The sequence below is a fragment of the Amblyomma maculatum genome, chromosome 8 (assembly GCF_055883805.1).
Source record: "Amblyomma maculatum isolate TAMU_Amacu chromosome 8, ASM5588380v1, whole genome shotgun sequence".
Classification (NCBI taxonomy): domain Eukaryota; kingdom Metazoa; phylum Arthropoda; class Arachnida; order Ixodida; family Ixodidae; genus Amblyomma; species Amblyomma maculatum.
The window spans coordinates 84,927,212-84,943,292 of NC_139351.1; the positions used below are offsets into that span (position 1 = coordinate 84,927,212).

At 44.8% G+C, this 16,081-nt stretch overlaps 1 protein-coding gene across 1 annotated transcript in view; it reads right to left on the reverse strand.

Annotated features, from left to right (window-relative positions):
• Positions 1–15,769, reverse strand: part of LOC146181684 (uncharacterized) — a 106,224-nt gene extending 90,455 nt beyond the window's left edge. The window contains exon 1 of the mRNA XM_084575830.1: positions 15,545–15,769. Coding sequence (XP_084431956.1) covers positions 15,545–15,769 — 225 coding nt within the window. The remainder of the gene's footprint in view (positions 1–15,544) is intronic.
• Between the last annotated feature and the right edge of the window lie 312 nt (positions 15,770–16,081).

A 16,081-nucleotide genomic window follows, 5' to 3' on the forward strand; every position in this document is an offset into this window, starting at 1 on the left:
GAACTACCAGCTGCTGCCAACTCGAGCTTCGCGAGTAGGGAGTTGTTATACACGATCCAGCCTTCCAGGAACCCTAGGCCGCATAGGACCATAGAGCACTCATTACGCATACCCACTAGCCCGAACCATCAGTCCGGATATGAAGGTTCGAAAGGCTTGTTTAAAGCAGGGCTTTGTACATATATTGGATAGGGCTCCATATTGATATGGTGGCCTAAGACTTTATACTAATGACTGCATGTTGGTGCATGAAAGCAAAAACGCAAAAAAAAGTAATTAAGCGATTAGTGAAGCACGTGGGAGGAAACCGAGAATCCGCGGGAGGAGCCAAAGAACGAGAGCCATTAAGGCGTAGCTTAATTAAGTGCACGAAAACATTTACTAGGTGGTGTCAGAATCGCCTGGCAACATGACTAAAAACGTAGAAGTGATCGACGAGCTCTCAAAATTAGACCCGCATCGTTACGCGCTTGCTTTATCCGTTTATATAATACTGGGCACAGATGCAGAAGACAAAGCACGCGTGCTTCATTAATTATTCCCCCGGCATCGGTAAATCTGCACAAAATGGAGAGAAAGCACCGCGCGCAGAAATGCTCGCGAGTGAAGTTACACGGCGCTACGCAATTTTCTTCAGCATTACGAACGCATAATGACGCGGGGCCCGAGAAAATGCAGTCACGTGGTCTTGCTTCATTCTAACAAACAGCGGATTATTCACGCAGCTATGGAGCGACTCAAGCTCATTACCGAAGGCACGTGCGCGCGCGGATCCTTGGAAACAGCAACGCACGTGTGGATGCACTCGAAGCCCTCCGCTTTGCTGCCGATGCACTCTACACACACACAAAAAAAAACAATGTGATGCAATGTTGATCTAAATATAGAAGCGGAAATTTCCCCATAATCTCGACATAGTCCACGCGGCCTGATCTTTGACGAAGTGAACTCATGGCGGCTTCATCCGAGGCGATGCACGTTCCCTCTATGCACGCTATTCCGACATCACCATTGTGACAGTAGTTTTTATTTAATAAGCATCCACGAATAGCACTCATCTATTCTGTGCATAAGGTTTGCTTGACAGCGACTGCCAGTTGGGTGAGCTCTGCTTGACAGTAAAGCAATGACAGGAGACAGTGCAATCAAATCATCCTGTAAATAAAAAACCTCGTTCCGCGCCTTCTGATTTCATATTCATTCTATCAGTCCTCTCAGCACCTTTTCAAGTTGGTCTACCTAGCCTCGCTTTAATAAAAACGACCGGCAATCGTCATCGCCACTGACACTGCTGAAGGCATAACAACTGAATGGGACGAAACTGTTAACATTTAATATGTCATTTACGGCTTATCCACGCAATTTTGTATTACTCCTACGAAACATTAGGAAGGAGGAAGAAGATGAGGAGGAGGGAAGGGAGGGAGGATAACCGGTAAAAGAAAGCGGTTTGCTATTCTGCACTGGGGGAAGGGGTGAGTGGATATAAAAGTGGTGGGTAAGAGAGAGATGGGTGAAGTCAGTATAGGCACATCAAAGCCTTATCACGTGACAGTCGTATCACGTCACATGTCAGCAAAATCACAGCCTATCGATCAGGCCCGTGGTTTTCATGAGGCGAACCAGTGCCTGGGCGGCCTTCACTGCCGAAGATCGCCGCTGCCAGTGACCTAGAATCTTGATTTCAGTCAGTGGACGTCCATCTAGATACTCCAGCGCACGGCATGGACAATTCCTTTCCTTAGTGTATACGGGGCACTTACAAAAAATGTGGCCTATATTCTCGTCGCACCCGCAGGTTGCACATGCAGGGCTATTTGCCATACCTATCACAAAAGATTAAAAGTTTGTGAATGCTACATCAACCCACAGGTGGCACAGCAATGTTTCTTCACGTCGGGGTAGGCCAGGTGGAAGCCGAAAATTCAGGTCAGGGTCTAGGGATTTTAAGCGGCAGTTCGCAAACTGGCCAGAATTCCACAAGGCGAGTGTGTGGTGCTGCGAAAATAGAGGCAAGCAGCAATAGCTTTTCTCCCTTTCCAGTCCACTCTTACTTTATATGCCAAGTGCAAGGTCCTCGCTTTAGAAATAAACTTGTTATCATAAGTGCTGCTTTCTGTCAAAATTCACGCTTCTGTTAAAAGCACATCCCAAACGATTTTGGACTTCTTTCGGTCAAATCAGCCTCTTCACAAACATACAAACCTGCAAGCACAGCCAAGAATTACATATAAAGTTATCTCAACACTAGTGTATCGCGGCTCTCTTTATCCCAACCACTCACTTCTTTGCATCCGATATTCGAGAAGGTATGCCGTATCTGTGTCCTCTGAAAGATGTCACGAGCACGTATTGCCGTGAGGATCCGCATATTAAAAGGTTTGGTTTGGTTTGGTTGGTGGAGTTAAACGTCCCAAAGCGACTCAAGCTATGAGAGGCACCGTAATGGAGAGCTCCGAAATATTCGACCACATGGGATTCTTTAACGTGCACTGACATCGCACTGCACACGGGCGCCTTGCTTTTCGCCTCCATCTAAGAGCAGCCATAGACAGTATTGAAAGCCCTTGAAAGGGCCTGAAGCTGAAATGCAGAGAATTCCAGAAGGCATATCAGAATCCCTGATACATAAGAACGCTACAACGTTCTTACGATAAAAGCGACCTTTATACACCGTGTTCAATGTCGTCACATTGAACACGGTGGCGCCGAAGCAAACCACGGGGTTCTTTGGCAGATCAGAGCCCCTGAGGTCCTGTAGCACGATGTCTTTGTAATGCAGTGGTCTGAGCGAGATCCAATTTACCGGCATGGAGCTGAATGACATTCTCGTGAAAAGTTTGTACGGAATTCTCAGCACCGATAACAAAGTCATATACCATGACGGCTCATCTAAGCGGCCGGGAGTCCACTGGGTCCGCTGTTCCGGTCCTCAGACTGTCCTGCCACCGACCATCTTTCAAGCGGCACAGGAACTTCCAGAGACATGGTCACTACTCGACCCAATAACGTCTATGATTCCGTGTAGCTGGTGTAAAGAGCATCCTTCCACGACCAGCCCGCCGCACAGGAAACACGCCAACGATGTGATGACTACAGACCACAGAAGTCGAAGTGAGGCCTCAGCGTAATTCTTTATTCCGTTCGAACCTGTTCTGCCACTGTTGCGTGATGCCATTATGGGAGCGTGGGGCTTTCTCAAGGTGTCCTTGAGACACCTTTTTCCTCGCGCTTCCAGTGCATATACACAATGTATGTGATATGATGTGATATGATGCAAATAAACTTCAATTCAATTCAATTCAACCTGCCAATTCCTGAGACATTACCACTGCGCCGCCGAAGGCAACTGTCGGCTATAACAGGTATTTTTTCATGGCCTATCGACCGCGCCTGGAAGATCCTCATGTAGAAGGGGGTTAAAAATATTTAAGGCTGGTTAATAATAATTACAAAAAGAAAATGCAATATTCTTTTTGTTTTAGTCGTTAATATGCTCCAAACCTTATTCCGCTGTCTTACACATGAAAATTTAAACTAATTGTGATCCTATTCTAAGTATGATTTTATTCATGATCCCACGTCTATTCGTGATTCACCATTTAATTCACTTTGGCTGAGTCCTTCTCTGTACGACCTTTCCCTCCTCTGAAATACATGTGGAGAGCGCGCGTTCCCTCCCTCTGCTTACCAGAGTTAGCATGTCACAGACTAAAAGAGACGCCACTACCCTGGGCGGACAGTTTCCGTCTTCATGACTACCTATTACTTACCTATGACCCGAGTTGAAAAATTTCGCGGATAATATTTGGTATATTCCGACAGATAGCTTCTATCGCACTTGGCAACGGCGAAGAACTGCTTGTCCAACGTTTATTTGGAGGAATCCCTCAGGGTGAAGCACATTTGTAATAAGTAAGTAATTACTTATTAGTGTGGGTGCTTGCGCTTTGTGTTCTGTTGTTCGAAAGGCGTTTTCTGGCGATCAGCAGCGGCATACATGCTCCAAAAATAAACGAAGTATATGCCCTTTTCAGGCGACGCAACACCCGTTTTGGTAAAACTTTCCTCATTCAGTAAAATAAAGCGACAAAATTTTACAAAGAACTGAACCGAACTATAAAGCGTAACAAGCAACGTAAAAGTAAAAAACGAAAGAAATTTGGATTATTCCACGAACAGTTATTACAGATTTCTATTGAAATTTTTCTGTCTAAATATAATCTTACGAGATTGACAGATAATCATATGAAAATATAATTACATGAGATCGCGAGATTCCTGATCAATACTATTTCACATGCGAAATGTTTATGATTATAGTACTTTATTTAAACTTTTCATTTATTGGGAAATGTGCGTGAAACGTAAAACGTTTTGAAGGGCGTCGATTTATTATCACTTTGAAGAGCGCTTTTTTGCTGGTTCCTAAACCTTTTGCAGCGAATTTTAGGACTAGGCTGTAATTATAATTGGCTTATCCTTTCTAATCGGACAGACTCTCAGTTAACGACAAAACTTCTTGCCGAACACTTTTCCCGTGTTCCCTCTGATGCATGCAATTCTTATCATTTTTATTGGGTTCCGGGCAGGGCTTCTCTTCACTGCCACTCTTCAGTCCTAATTCAGATCTAAGGTGTCAGAGTCTAATTGCTTGAAAAGATCTTATAGTAATCCAAAACATTTTTCAGGAAAAGCGCGTATTGGAGGCAATTCTCAATCGAAGGGGCATTAATTGAACAGTTAAAGACCGAACACGGCTTTGCATAAAAGTAGGAAGAGATGAATAAGTAACGATGCGCCATCAGCTGTCGAAATAAATTTTGCTCAAATCGTAACACAGCCCATTAGTTTCTCGAGGCCCGTTAGGACCTCTGTATTATCGAATAAGTGTACGTCTCTCCTACTTAATATTATTTCTGCCGAATGACAAATATTATGACGAAAAAATAAGAGAGTGACACGATACCAAGACAGAGTGCTATGGGACTCATTTCCTGAGTAATCCTATCCACGCGTAATAGATGTAACTTAGGTCGGAAAGACGTGCAAGCAAGCGACCATGCTCATGGCGACAGCGGGTTATTACCACGCCGCGGGCGAGGCGAGGCAATCACCACTTTTAGCGCAGCCTGCATTTCTGCTCCTTGATCCGTCGTCAGACGCCCCAAGGCTGTGTCGAAATGACAGAAATCCTACAATTCGGGTGCGCCTAATGGTGCGGAAGGTTGTGTGGCAAGAGCAAGTCTCCATCATCGTCACTGCATACGGCTGAGTCTCGATCCTGTTGCGACACCTCATTGCGACTTATTCTCGCCGCCTTTTCCTTTTGTTTATTTTGCATTATTTTTTTATCGATGCAGACCTGCCGGCACTGCGTCTTCTCCACCACCCGGGTGTATTGTTCGCCACTGGGTACAGGGTTTTGCTACACGAGCAAAGTGCAGTTGCCTGCTCGCGTTCGGTGACATAGCCGTCACTGCCTTAGCTTCCGAAGTGGGGTGGTGGTTAGATCGGCGTTGGAAAAAAAAAGGCATCTATTTGTGCACGGGTGGCTGTTTGGTTAATGAGAGTGGCAGGAGCTGTCAGCAACGCCGAACTCAAGTTGGACACGAGCGACGAAAAGACGTCTGAGCTACTTTCGTGATATGGAGTTATATAGTACACGGTAACGAGGACGCCATTATTTACGCCTGCCACAGTGTGACTTACTCCGCACAGTCCTCCATCGCCTAAGGTAATAGACGTCAACTTGTTTATATAAGCGCCGAGTCCCAACAGTTGTTTGTTCTCGTAAAAGAGCCCGTATGCATTACAGCTCTAAAGTAATAGTACATTCGAGGCACTGACGCAATGTCTGGTTCAGTGCAACATACCAAAAAAGTGCTTACCAAACAATCTCCGAAATATTTTAAGGCCGCTTTCGCTGTGTACAACTTATACAGTTATAAACCTCTGTAGTAAATGCAAATTATTCATGTATTTATACTGGATCTCAACAGTTTTTTTTTATTGTACATGACCCCCTGTAATGCAATTTTAGTGTGCAATCACTACACTTTGCTGTATGATGGATGGTTCGTCATTTAAGTTTTCTATATATATTTCTAACATTCTGCCTCTGAACAGGCTGTAATAACTTGTTCTTCTTTTTGGTTGAATAGTATGAGTTTGTCTCATTTCTTGTTGTGTTGTTCATACTGCACTTAAAATGTTCGCTAATGTATTTAACAAACATTTCCACTTTGACATTAATTGCGGGTCCCTTTCTAGCTTGTGACTGTGTCTATTTTTGTGTCTTTTGTCTAGCTTGTGTCTGTGTCTAGCGTGTGTCTATTTTTGGATGTCTATATTACCTGCACACATTAGCAAACTGCAACACGCTGAGCGGGGAGAGGCTGGTTGCTGCTGGCACTACAGGGCTGGGACTGGTAGGTCACTTCCGCTTGCGGCGGGGGCTAGCCTTTCACCGTATTTTTATCTGTTGTAGGCCGCCATTGCACCCGCTGCAGTTTCGATGGTGGACGACGGCTGTTCCGACGCGCGTCTTTCTCCCTCTGCTTTTGCTTTCTTCTCTATCTTCTATCTCTTCTGTCCGCACGAGGCAGAGGAGATGGCTCCGCCGGGGTGGTGCAGTGGTAAGACGACCGACTACTGTGCCGGAGTACCCGGGTTCGAACCCGCCTTTGGAGGCTGCGTTTCGATGGAGGCGAAACGAAGAGGAGTCCGCGTGCTTTGCTATGTCAGCGCACGCTAAAGACCCCCAGGTGGTCGAAATTACGCCGTAGCCCTCCACTACGGCTCCTCTTTCTTTCTTTCCACTTTCACTCCCACCTTCCTCCCTTCCCTCACAGCGCGGTTGAGGTGTCCACAGAAAATAGGTGAGACAGTTACTGAGCCTTTCCCTTCCTATAAATCAATCAATCAATCAATCAGGCAGCAGTGGTGGCTCGGCTACAAAGCCAATAGCAGGCCCATGCATTTTCTTTTTCTTCTTTCTTCAGTCGCAACAACAACACGCTTATAGCCTGACGGAATATGTTACCGCCCAACATGTAGAAACTAGTATTTCGGCAATTAAAGGTAACCTGTCTCGTCTTAGTTATACCATTACTATGTTTCTTTTCTTTTTTTTTTTTTTGAGGAGAGGATGCGGGGCTGCGCTTATTTGCGATTTAAACAACCCGGAACATTTATTATTCTCATTTCGCTCGCTCTGAATTACGCATTCCTTTTTTAGTGCCTTTAGGTGAAGTGTCCCCCACCATGTTTATGCTCTATTTTGCGTGGCTTTTCCATGTGTCATAATGAACTTGACTGATTTATTCACTGCTTCACTCCTTAATACAGCCTTAATACACTCCTTAATACTGTTTAAGAAACCAGGCAGTAGATATGGGATAGCATAACATGAAGAAAGAAGCCTTGCGATCATCCAGGAGAGACAGACGATTTCATCTGGAAAGGATAACGATGAAATTACGCGTGACGTCTGAGTGTCACAACTGTTCTTTGGTGCTAATACCATATATATATGGGAAGATCCGCTCATGCCATCAGAGGCTCTCCTTAGTTCACCCAAAAGGAAGTATAGCTTTTCCTCCATTAACTTCCTCTTCCCCCCTTCCCCAGTATGTAGTAGCAGGCTAGGGTCTCTTTACCGTCGGCCGAACTCTCCCTCTTTCTTCTCATTAAATTACTATCTCTATCACTTTCTCTCATTCAGTAAGTAACCGACATATCTTTTAAGCAACCAGCGTGATAAACAAAATAATAAGCAAAAAACTGTAAACTGTAAACATGTAAAAATGTATGAACATTGTAACTGTTATTTGGCGCTAATAATTATTTATATTTCATACCAACGGAGGCTGCTTTAGTTCACCCAAAAGGAAGTCCATCTTTTAATCTCATTCGACGAATGGCAGCTCTCAGCACGTCATTGATATATCGTTTGCGTAAAAAACACTTAAGCAAAATATAATAAACTAGGAAGAACACAGTAGTAACATACCTGACGAAGGTATTTACTGCTCAAAAAGAAAAGACTAGTGCACGCTTACTCACGTGAAGAAAACGCACAACACAAACAAGCACTGCCAGAAACACCCTAGAGGGAGTGATGACCCCCTTCCACGTGTCCAATAATTCTTTGCCAGGGTATAACAGAACAGTGTACGGGGTTTAAAACGAGCTCCTTCGACGAAGAGGTTACATGTTTAGGGCTGACTTGGCGCATACACTAAGAGGAGCAGCCATCCGTCACTGCTTGAGATAGCCGGCGCACGCCCAAGTACAATCTCTCCCTCACTCCTTCAGTGTAGAGCTACGAGGTTTCCCTCGTAGAAGCCAGGGAAGACGTGCTGCAGAGAGCAGTAGTGTATAGAGGCTCGGAGGTTCATGAAAGAGCTGCTCCTCATGATCCAAGCAAGCTTTACGTTATATAGAAAGCTGAACTATATACTGCACACGCTTCCCCCGTTTGCTCCCTCCGCGGTCGGCTGTCGGTGTTTCGGTTTTATGAGGGTGCTCGAGCGAAGCGCTGGAAGGTTGTCGACGAACACAAGGCACAAGTACTGTGTGCCTGAGATTTTTTCTTCTTTATAAATGAATGCAAGCTAGCGCAAAGAGGAATCAACGGGTTTTGTACGCTTCAGAGGACTCTGATATAGACGGTACGTGCCGTAAGTGCGCACTTTTTTACCGAGAGCGCGTGTAACGACCTTCACGTGCACCAACGTATGCTTATTTCCAGCACACTGGAAGAAAGAGCGGCAGAGAATAAAATCAAAGTGGCACTTACAATGAAGCTTAATTACAAGGAGACAAAAGCTTAAATACGCGACTGTAAATTTATAAAGTTTTCCTATGAAAAGCCCTACCGTTGAAGTGCCAGAATGTTTCATCAGTTTAACTCGAGAAAACCTCGAGGGCGATGACACTTCCCTCAGGCATTCGTATCCCTTTAGTCCTAGCTACTCCTTATGCGTCAGCATTAAGGAAAGTAATTCCCTGTAAATAAACCACTCAAAACTTTATTTGTTGTTTTCAGCAGCCGCCAACAGGCGTTATTATCCCTGCGACTTTAGCGCACGGAACGATCTTGCTCATGCTCGGTGCCGCGAGACGCTTTTTTGTCACTAGCTTTCAGCTAACCACAGCTGTTTCGATATCGTTCCAGAGTTTTCCAGGTTCATATGGCCGGTTATCTAAATGGCTCTTCAGGCACGTTAAATTGAGCGCTACCGAATTCATCGGGCACTCGTAGATTGGCGACCGATGAGCACTGTTCTACCGATGGCGCCCGTGTTTATTTTTCTGCAACACCTGTCTCCCCGGTTGCTTCTTTCGACCTTGTACAACCAGGTGACACCAGCTGACAGTTTCTAACTACATTTAAGCAAGCAGCCGCTATGATTTAATTTATCCGAGTGAAAACAGTAACGAATTTTAAGTATAGTGAAACTAGTGGTCGTGCCAAGGCGGCTAAATAGGGCGTTGACAAGCTTTCAAATCTGGTCATCCTTCAGCGTGGCAGCCCTTTCATCGGGTGTTTCAGAAGCCCTCACAATTTTCTGCCTATAACATTCTCCCTTCAGTTATCCGTGCCGCTTAGCTACCTTTTGAGAATCGATAGATTCCGATGGACATTTTTTCTTGGCCGTTCACTGAAGCGTTGAGAGACTGGGCAGAGAGTTTAGCTATTTAAGGTCTTTATTTCACGGCGCACTATTTGTGGTACATAAGACGTTCCGTCACAATTTTGTTACGAATTTTTTTCATGTGGCTTCACATGAGCGTCTTTTAGTGATGTCTGACAAACAAATGGCGAGCGAGAAACAGTAAGCAAGGGGCCCAACCGCAGTGGTAATATCAGTTGTGCATGTCGCCGTCTTACTCGCCGCTACGTTTGCTCGATAAAGGCTGGTGTGAGAGTTTCTATGGCAACCATTGAGGAAGCTGACGTTACAGTTGCTACAGCAACCATGCATGGAGGCATCTGTTAAAGTTCAGGAGAGGGATGGCTAGATAACTTGTTTCGCACAAAAACCTGCGTACAATTTACGATATATTTCATTTGTGTTTACAATCATCATGTTTAATAACCGATAAACTTGTTTCACTGCATACGTATGTTTCACAGCATACGTATGAGACACTTATGCGGATTGGACGCGTCACGTAGAGATAATTCAAAAAGCGTGCAAGACCATTTCATCAAGTCTTTCAATTTGGACAAAGAAATAAAAGGAATTACCGCGAAATGATGTTTGCGTAGGAAATGCGACAGCTCCACGAAGTGTGAGACCTTGCAATAAAGGCAGACAGAAGGGTAGTTGGGCTCGGTGTTACTACGCCGCATACTTTTGACGAGCCGGGGTAACGGACCAGCAGGTCTCGTTTCCGCACACTGCATTTGTATCGAATTATAGAGAGCTTCAGTAATGTAACAGGTAATTAAGCTAAATGTTTACGCCCAGGGCTCTGAAGATTGAGCAGTCTCATTGACGCCCCAACAAACGTATACCCTCCGAAGCTCACAGGGCGAACATAGAAGGTATTTGCATGGTCACCCTAAGGGACACAAGTAATATGACCAGCCCAGCCTGTTTTCAGCCGCGTGACATAGCTCGAATGTGCTTCTCTGCTTACACGGTGCCTATTGTTGGTGCCCCTATGCTTGATCCTACCACAGAGAAATAGCAGAGCTACGTGACCCACGCTAATAAAAAGTCACGGTCACGAGCAAGTAGCATGCGCACGATGGAGGATTTGTAAAGAGCTCTACAAACGGGAACCATAAAACGTTTTCCTCTCATACCCATAATGGCAGAGAATTTGTTTCTGTTTCTCGAAGTTTTACATGAGGCTATCTGCAGTATATTCTCCGAACCAGTAGGGATTATGTAGGCGATAATAACAGCCCGGAGCATAACCGCGAGTTTTTGCAAAGTTGTTTGATAGTTGTACCGAGCGCCCTAAAAGCCATGGCTGAGAATCACACTTCAGCATGCAAATTCTTTTCCGGGGTAGCTTAGTTTTTCAACTTTTCAGTTAAGTCAATGGACCTCGAGACGTGAAAAGGTAGATGTTAATGTTTTCAATCATTAAAAGGGTCAGCCGACGACCACAAACAGCGTTGCACTGAGCGTAACTTCAACTTGGTGTCAAGCCTTGAGAGTAACAACAGAACAAAATCGTTGAAGGCACCTAAAAACAAAAATCTTTCCTGCGGCTCCTTGCACTCATATGCCGCTTTTACACTCATCTGCTCCTTTATTTTATTTTGTTTGTTGTTCCTTTTTCTCATTTTTGCTGTTTTTTACTCCCTCTACTTTTTATCTTTTCGTTATTTTTCGCTTTCTTTAATGTTTAACAGTTGTTTCAGTTTTATTTTCTCTTTTACTCTTGACTTACTGTTTTTGATGTTATAACCCAACGACGAGGCCTGACATTAAAGCTTTGCAACGTTGTTGCACGTATTTTGCACATTTCTGATTTATTTGCGCAATTTCAAAGTGCGTAGCGGTTTAGACGTCTGCAGGCTATATCAATATCCTTGACTATTTTGATGTCGAATTGAACTTTTTGGCTCTATATAATTAACTAATCAATTCACATTTACGAGCTTTTGCACACAGGTATAGTTTATCCCCTTCCACATCACACAACTAATATTTTATTGATCTATTAAATCGTTTCTCTGCATTTACGGTGTGACTCCTTCCTCGGACACACAAATCTTCTCCAGTCATAAACCTCTAAAGAATTTCGCCTTAAAAAGACGTCCGTAAAAGTTTTCCATGTGCAAAGCTGGAAGTTGGTCGGAGATCGAGACTAGTGGGCGGAAATTTGAAAGCGCCATGCCTACACACTCTATCTCATTGGAAAAAAAAATGTGCGTGCCCTGGGCATTGCCTAACAATATTAAAGTTACGAAATAATCTGAAAAAATGCCGCATAATTTTATTGAACTACATGCCTACCCGCTTACACAAGAAAAACTCTGACACGTGTAATAAAGAGTCCAATATGTTTCGTCGTAAGGAGAGCCGTATAATTAGGGCTTGATTGTGATCGCGCAGGACATAGGCAATATGGAATAATTGCATCCGTGCATGTTGCCCGCAGCGGGCGCCCTAATAACGGAAAAAAATTAATATGCAGCTAGTTATTCACAATAACATTAGTCGTCTCTCCAGGCTACGTGATAAGAAAGGCAAAAGGCTCATTGTTTCGCACTAAAAATGGTCTTTATCAATGGCGCTGAGGCTGAGAAGCATGCCTGGGCGGAAAATTTTGTGAGCCATATTGAACGCCAGAGAGCTTTCGCCCTTTCAACATTAACTTTTTTCTTGGCGTTGCAAAAGCTTATCACACGAGTGCTTCAGAGTTCCATTTTGAACGAACTGAAATGCATGTGCACGCAGGGCCATATGCTAAGGTTCATTTATTCGTTTGTCAGTGGTCGTACGGTTCGAGTACGGTTAGGGGTACCATAAGCACCGAAAGGGCTGTATCACGAGGTGTGACTCAAGGAAGTATTCTTTCCCTCACGCTCTTTAACGTCGTAATGGCTGGCCTTCCCAATTCGTTGCGAAAAAATTGCAGGCAAGCACGTATGTCAATATATGCTGACGGCATTTGTATTTGAATTACTGGCTATCAATACAAGCGACTATCCCTATTAGCTCGACAGGCTCTACTTTCGGTACAAGCTTACCTTCAAGTGTGGTATTGTCTCTATCGGTCGAAAACTCTGGCTTTGTTCTGCTTACAGGTGTAGGGAGATGTCATGCTCAGTTAAAGATAAACCTTGCTCACTCTTTCAATCGCGAATTCAATGACACGCGTTTTCTGGGGATCATTATTGACTGTAGGGATCATTATTGACAGTGGCGAAAAGCTGTCGACGCGATTGTTTCATCTCTATCTTCGCGTCTCAATGTGATCTGAGGAATTGCAAGTGAGCGATGGGGAAACCATCCTTCTTCAATGGTCACACTTTATAAAGCGCTAGTGATCAGTCGCATAATTCACCAATTACCTTTAATTTCCCCCTCGGCATCCCAGCTTGAAGGTCTCGAAGTTTTCCATAGAAAGAGCATACGAAAAGCCATTGGAGTTCCTCTGGTGGCAGCGAACAATGCAGTGCTTTATGAGTCACTATTGAACCCTCTTAGCATTGTCGCTTCACAGAGACTGCTAATACCACTTGGCCGCCTCATAGAGACGTAGGTTAGCTGGGCAATCCCTTCTTCAGTAGATCCGCAAGAGATCTCAGTCGGGCGCCTGCTTGGCACTTAATACTCTTACTTCTCTAGGCATTAATGTTCGAAGGCAAAGAAAACGGTTGAAACCATCCTGGTCATTTCCGACCCTCGACTGTAAGGTCACGATTCCCCATGTGAGCGCAAAGCGCAGTTCTCCTTTAAGGTGGGTTCAGACGGGAGGACCAGAGCGCGGACGGTCCGCACGCGTCAGTGCTACCCGCGCCTCACGTGACGCTGACGTCACTCCTCTGGGCGACGGCAAGAGAGCAGCGTGGCCGCCCGGGGCCCCGGACCGCGGAACGAATTGAATATGCCAAGCGCCTTTTTCAGTCCGCGCGGACCGAGATTGTTATTTTTCTTGTTGCTTTATCGTTGCTACCTCCGCGTTGCTACGCCTGCCCTTTTCGTCTCGTATTCAGTTCGAGCGGGGTATTGTTTGTTGTTCATGTGCTGCGTCATTCGCTCTGTGTTTGCAGCAGTGTATCGTTTTTTGTGTGTTTGTGCTTTTGGGTGTACCGTTGAGGCTTTACTCGGTTTCTAGTGCTTTACTTCATTGGGCATCACTACATTTCCATTTCAAATGGGTGCCCCCACACATAGGTGTCAGAGGCAACGAGGTGGCAGACAGCCTCGCCCATAAAGCACTGTCAGGTACTTTCTTAAAAAAAGTCCCTCCCGATAAAAAATTATTCTTCAGAGAAACGGTACTCAACCATTTTAGTACCCTGTGTAGTGTGCCCCACAAGCCATGTGCGACCAAGGAACTAAGAGTCATCAGGCCACTCTACTACATCGAATTCGCACGGGCTCTGCTCGTACTCCTGCCTGAATGCATAAGACTGGCATGGCATCGTCTCTGCTCGGTTCTATATGCGGTGTTTGCGGAGATATAGAACATTACATTGTGTGCTGTCCAGAGTAAAACGCGGAAAGGTGTGTGATGCTCGCTTCCTTCAAGAAGACAGGAGCCCTTTATGGTGCCCTTCAGGACATTATCTACCCGAGTGGAAACCAGACATGCAGAAGGGCGGCTTCACGCCTTCTTTTACAATTTCTGCAGGACACTGATCTTGGCTCTAGATGCTGACAGCTAGAATAGACTATGCTCCACTGAGTGAATCTGTGCATAGATGGTCACTTCTGGAGGGGACTATGTTATACTGTGAGTGAATGTGCTTATAGAATGTGGCAGCTGGAATGGACAGTGTTTTACTGTGAGTGAATGTGTGCACAGATGGTGAATACTGGAGTGGACTATTTATGCTGTGAGTGAGTGTGTGCATAGATGGTGACTTCTGGAGTAGAATATGTACTGTTATAAGTGACTTTGCGCTTAGTGGGGCAGATTTCACAGATAATATTACTTTTTTTTCACATATACGTTACGCTATGGTATAGCAACTGCCGGCAGAATAAGCAAGGCTAATCACAGCTGTAGCATACAACCACTCAACTCAACTCAATACACACGAACAGCGCGCACATGCATACGCTCACAAATGTCGTGAGACAAACCACACATACATCAATAATGTGAGTTTCACAAACTTAATTTAAGCTCCCGAAACACACGTTACTAAAAGATGTTTGCAAACATAACTCATTGTTGTCAAGACGTGCATCGAAAATCAGCAACAAAGAAGCACACAGTCTTTCAATGCGAAGCCCACAACCTCAAGGCACACCTTCGCCTATGTTTCCATACACGACTTGCACTTTCTGCTCGAAACAGATTGGTTCCTTTTGAATTTTCAGATACGCGAGTTTTGTTTCTGACAAAGTCCCGACTTTTCTTTCTCATACGAGTCTTGCTCTTTTTTTCTTATATGCGCTTTGATCTTTTGATCTTTCTTCTCTCTCTGCTTATACTATCTGATTTCCAATCGGGATTTCGGCCCTTGTTTCTAACACTGTCAGCAGGACGCTTGCGAACAGAGCTAGCGCTAGCATGCCTAATACCGCTTCGTGCAGGCCGTCACATTTCTTCTCGGCCTGTGCTGCTCTCTATGCGCTTGTGCTTCCAGTCTTTCAGGCGCTTCTTCCTTGTTTTTCCACGTGATATTCCCCGACCTGCTTCACCTTCCTTGTCAGTTGAATTTTTCTCTCTTCATTTTCGCTTTCTTTCGCACTGCTGGCCGAGGCACGTTTGCTCCGGTTTCACTAGCATAGTTTGTACATTATTTTGGTGATGGGGCTTCTCGTTGAGAACCACTTTGATCTCCCTTAATTATTTCAATTGTCTTGCTTTTCGCTACGACCTTCAGTCGTACCTTCTTAGAGCAGGGCTCATTTTCAACTGGAGATGCATTCTCCTCATTTTTAATTATTTGTTGTCCTTTAAAGTTTTCCTTGAACTCTTTCATCTCAGTGCAGCCCTCGCTTTCTTCCATCTCTGTATCCTTAATACTATGATCTGCACTGTCACCTTCATGCGAGCTTTCGTGCTCACTGTTATTTGACAGCTCCTCATCTCGGACAGTCATGCACTCCGACATAGTGCAATATAACGTGGAGCTCGAATCCTTCCCCTCTTCATATTCGAACGATGAGTAATGAGGTTCCTGGCTCGTCAACTGTCTTCAGCGCTTGTGCGCAACCCGTAGTCTCGGAGGATACATTCTCACTTTTATGCGATGTCTTAGCTCCAGTTAAGTCCTCTCCTGAAATTTCTGTTGCAGGAACGGGTTGTTCCACAACCTCATTCTCACTTCTGAAGCTAGTTTCAAAAGTACCTGCAACTGTCAACGAAGCAATCATTTCACTGTGCTTCCTAATATAGGGAAAGGTAACCTCCAGAGACTGGGTGA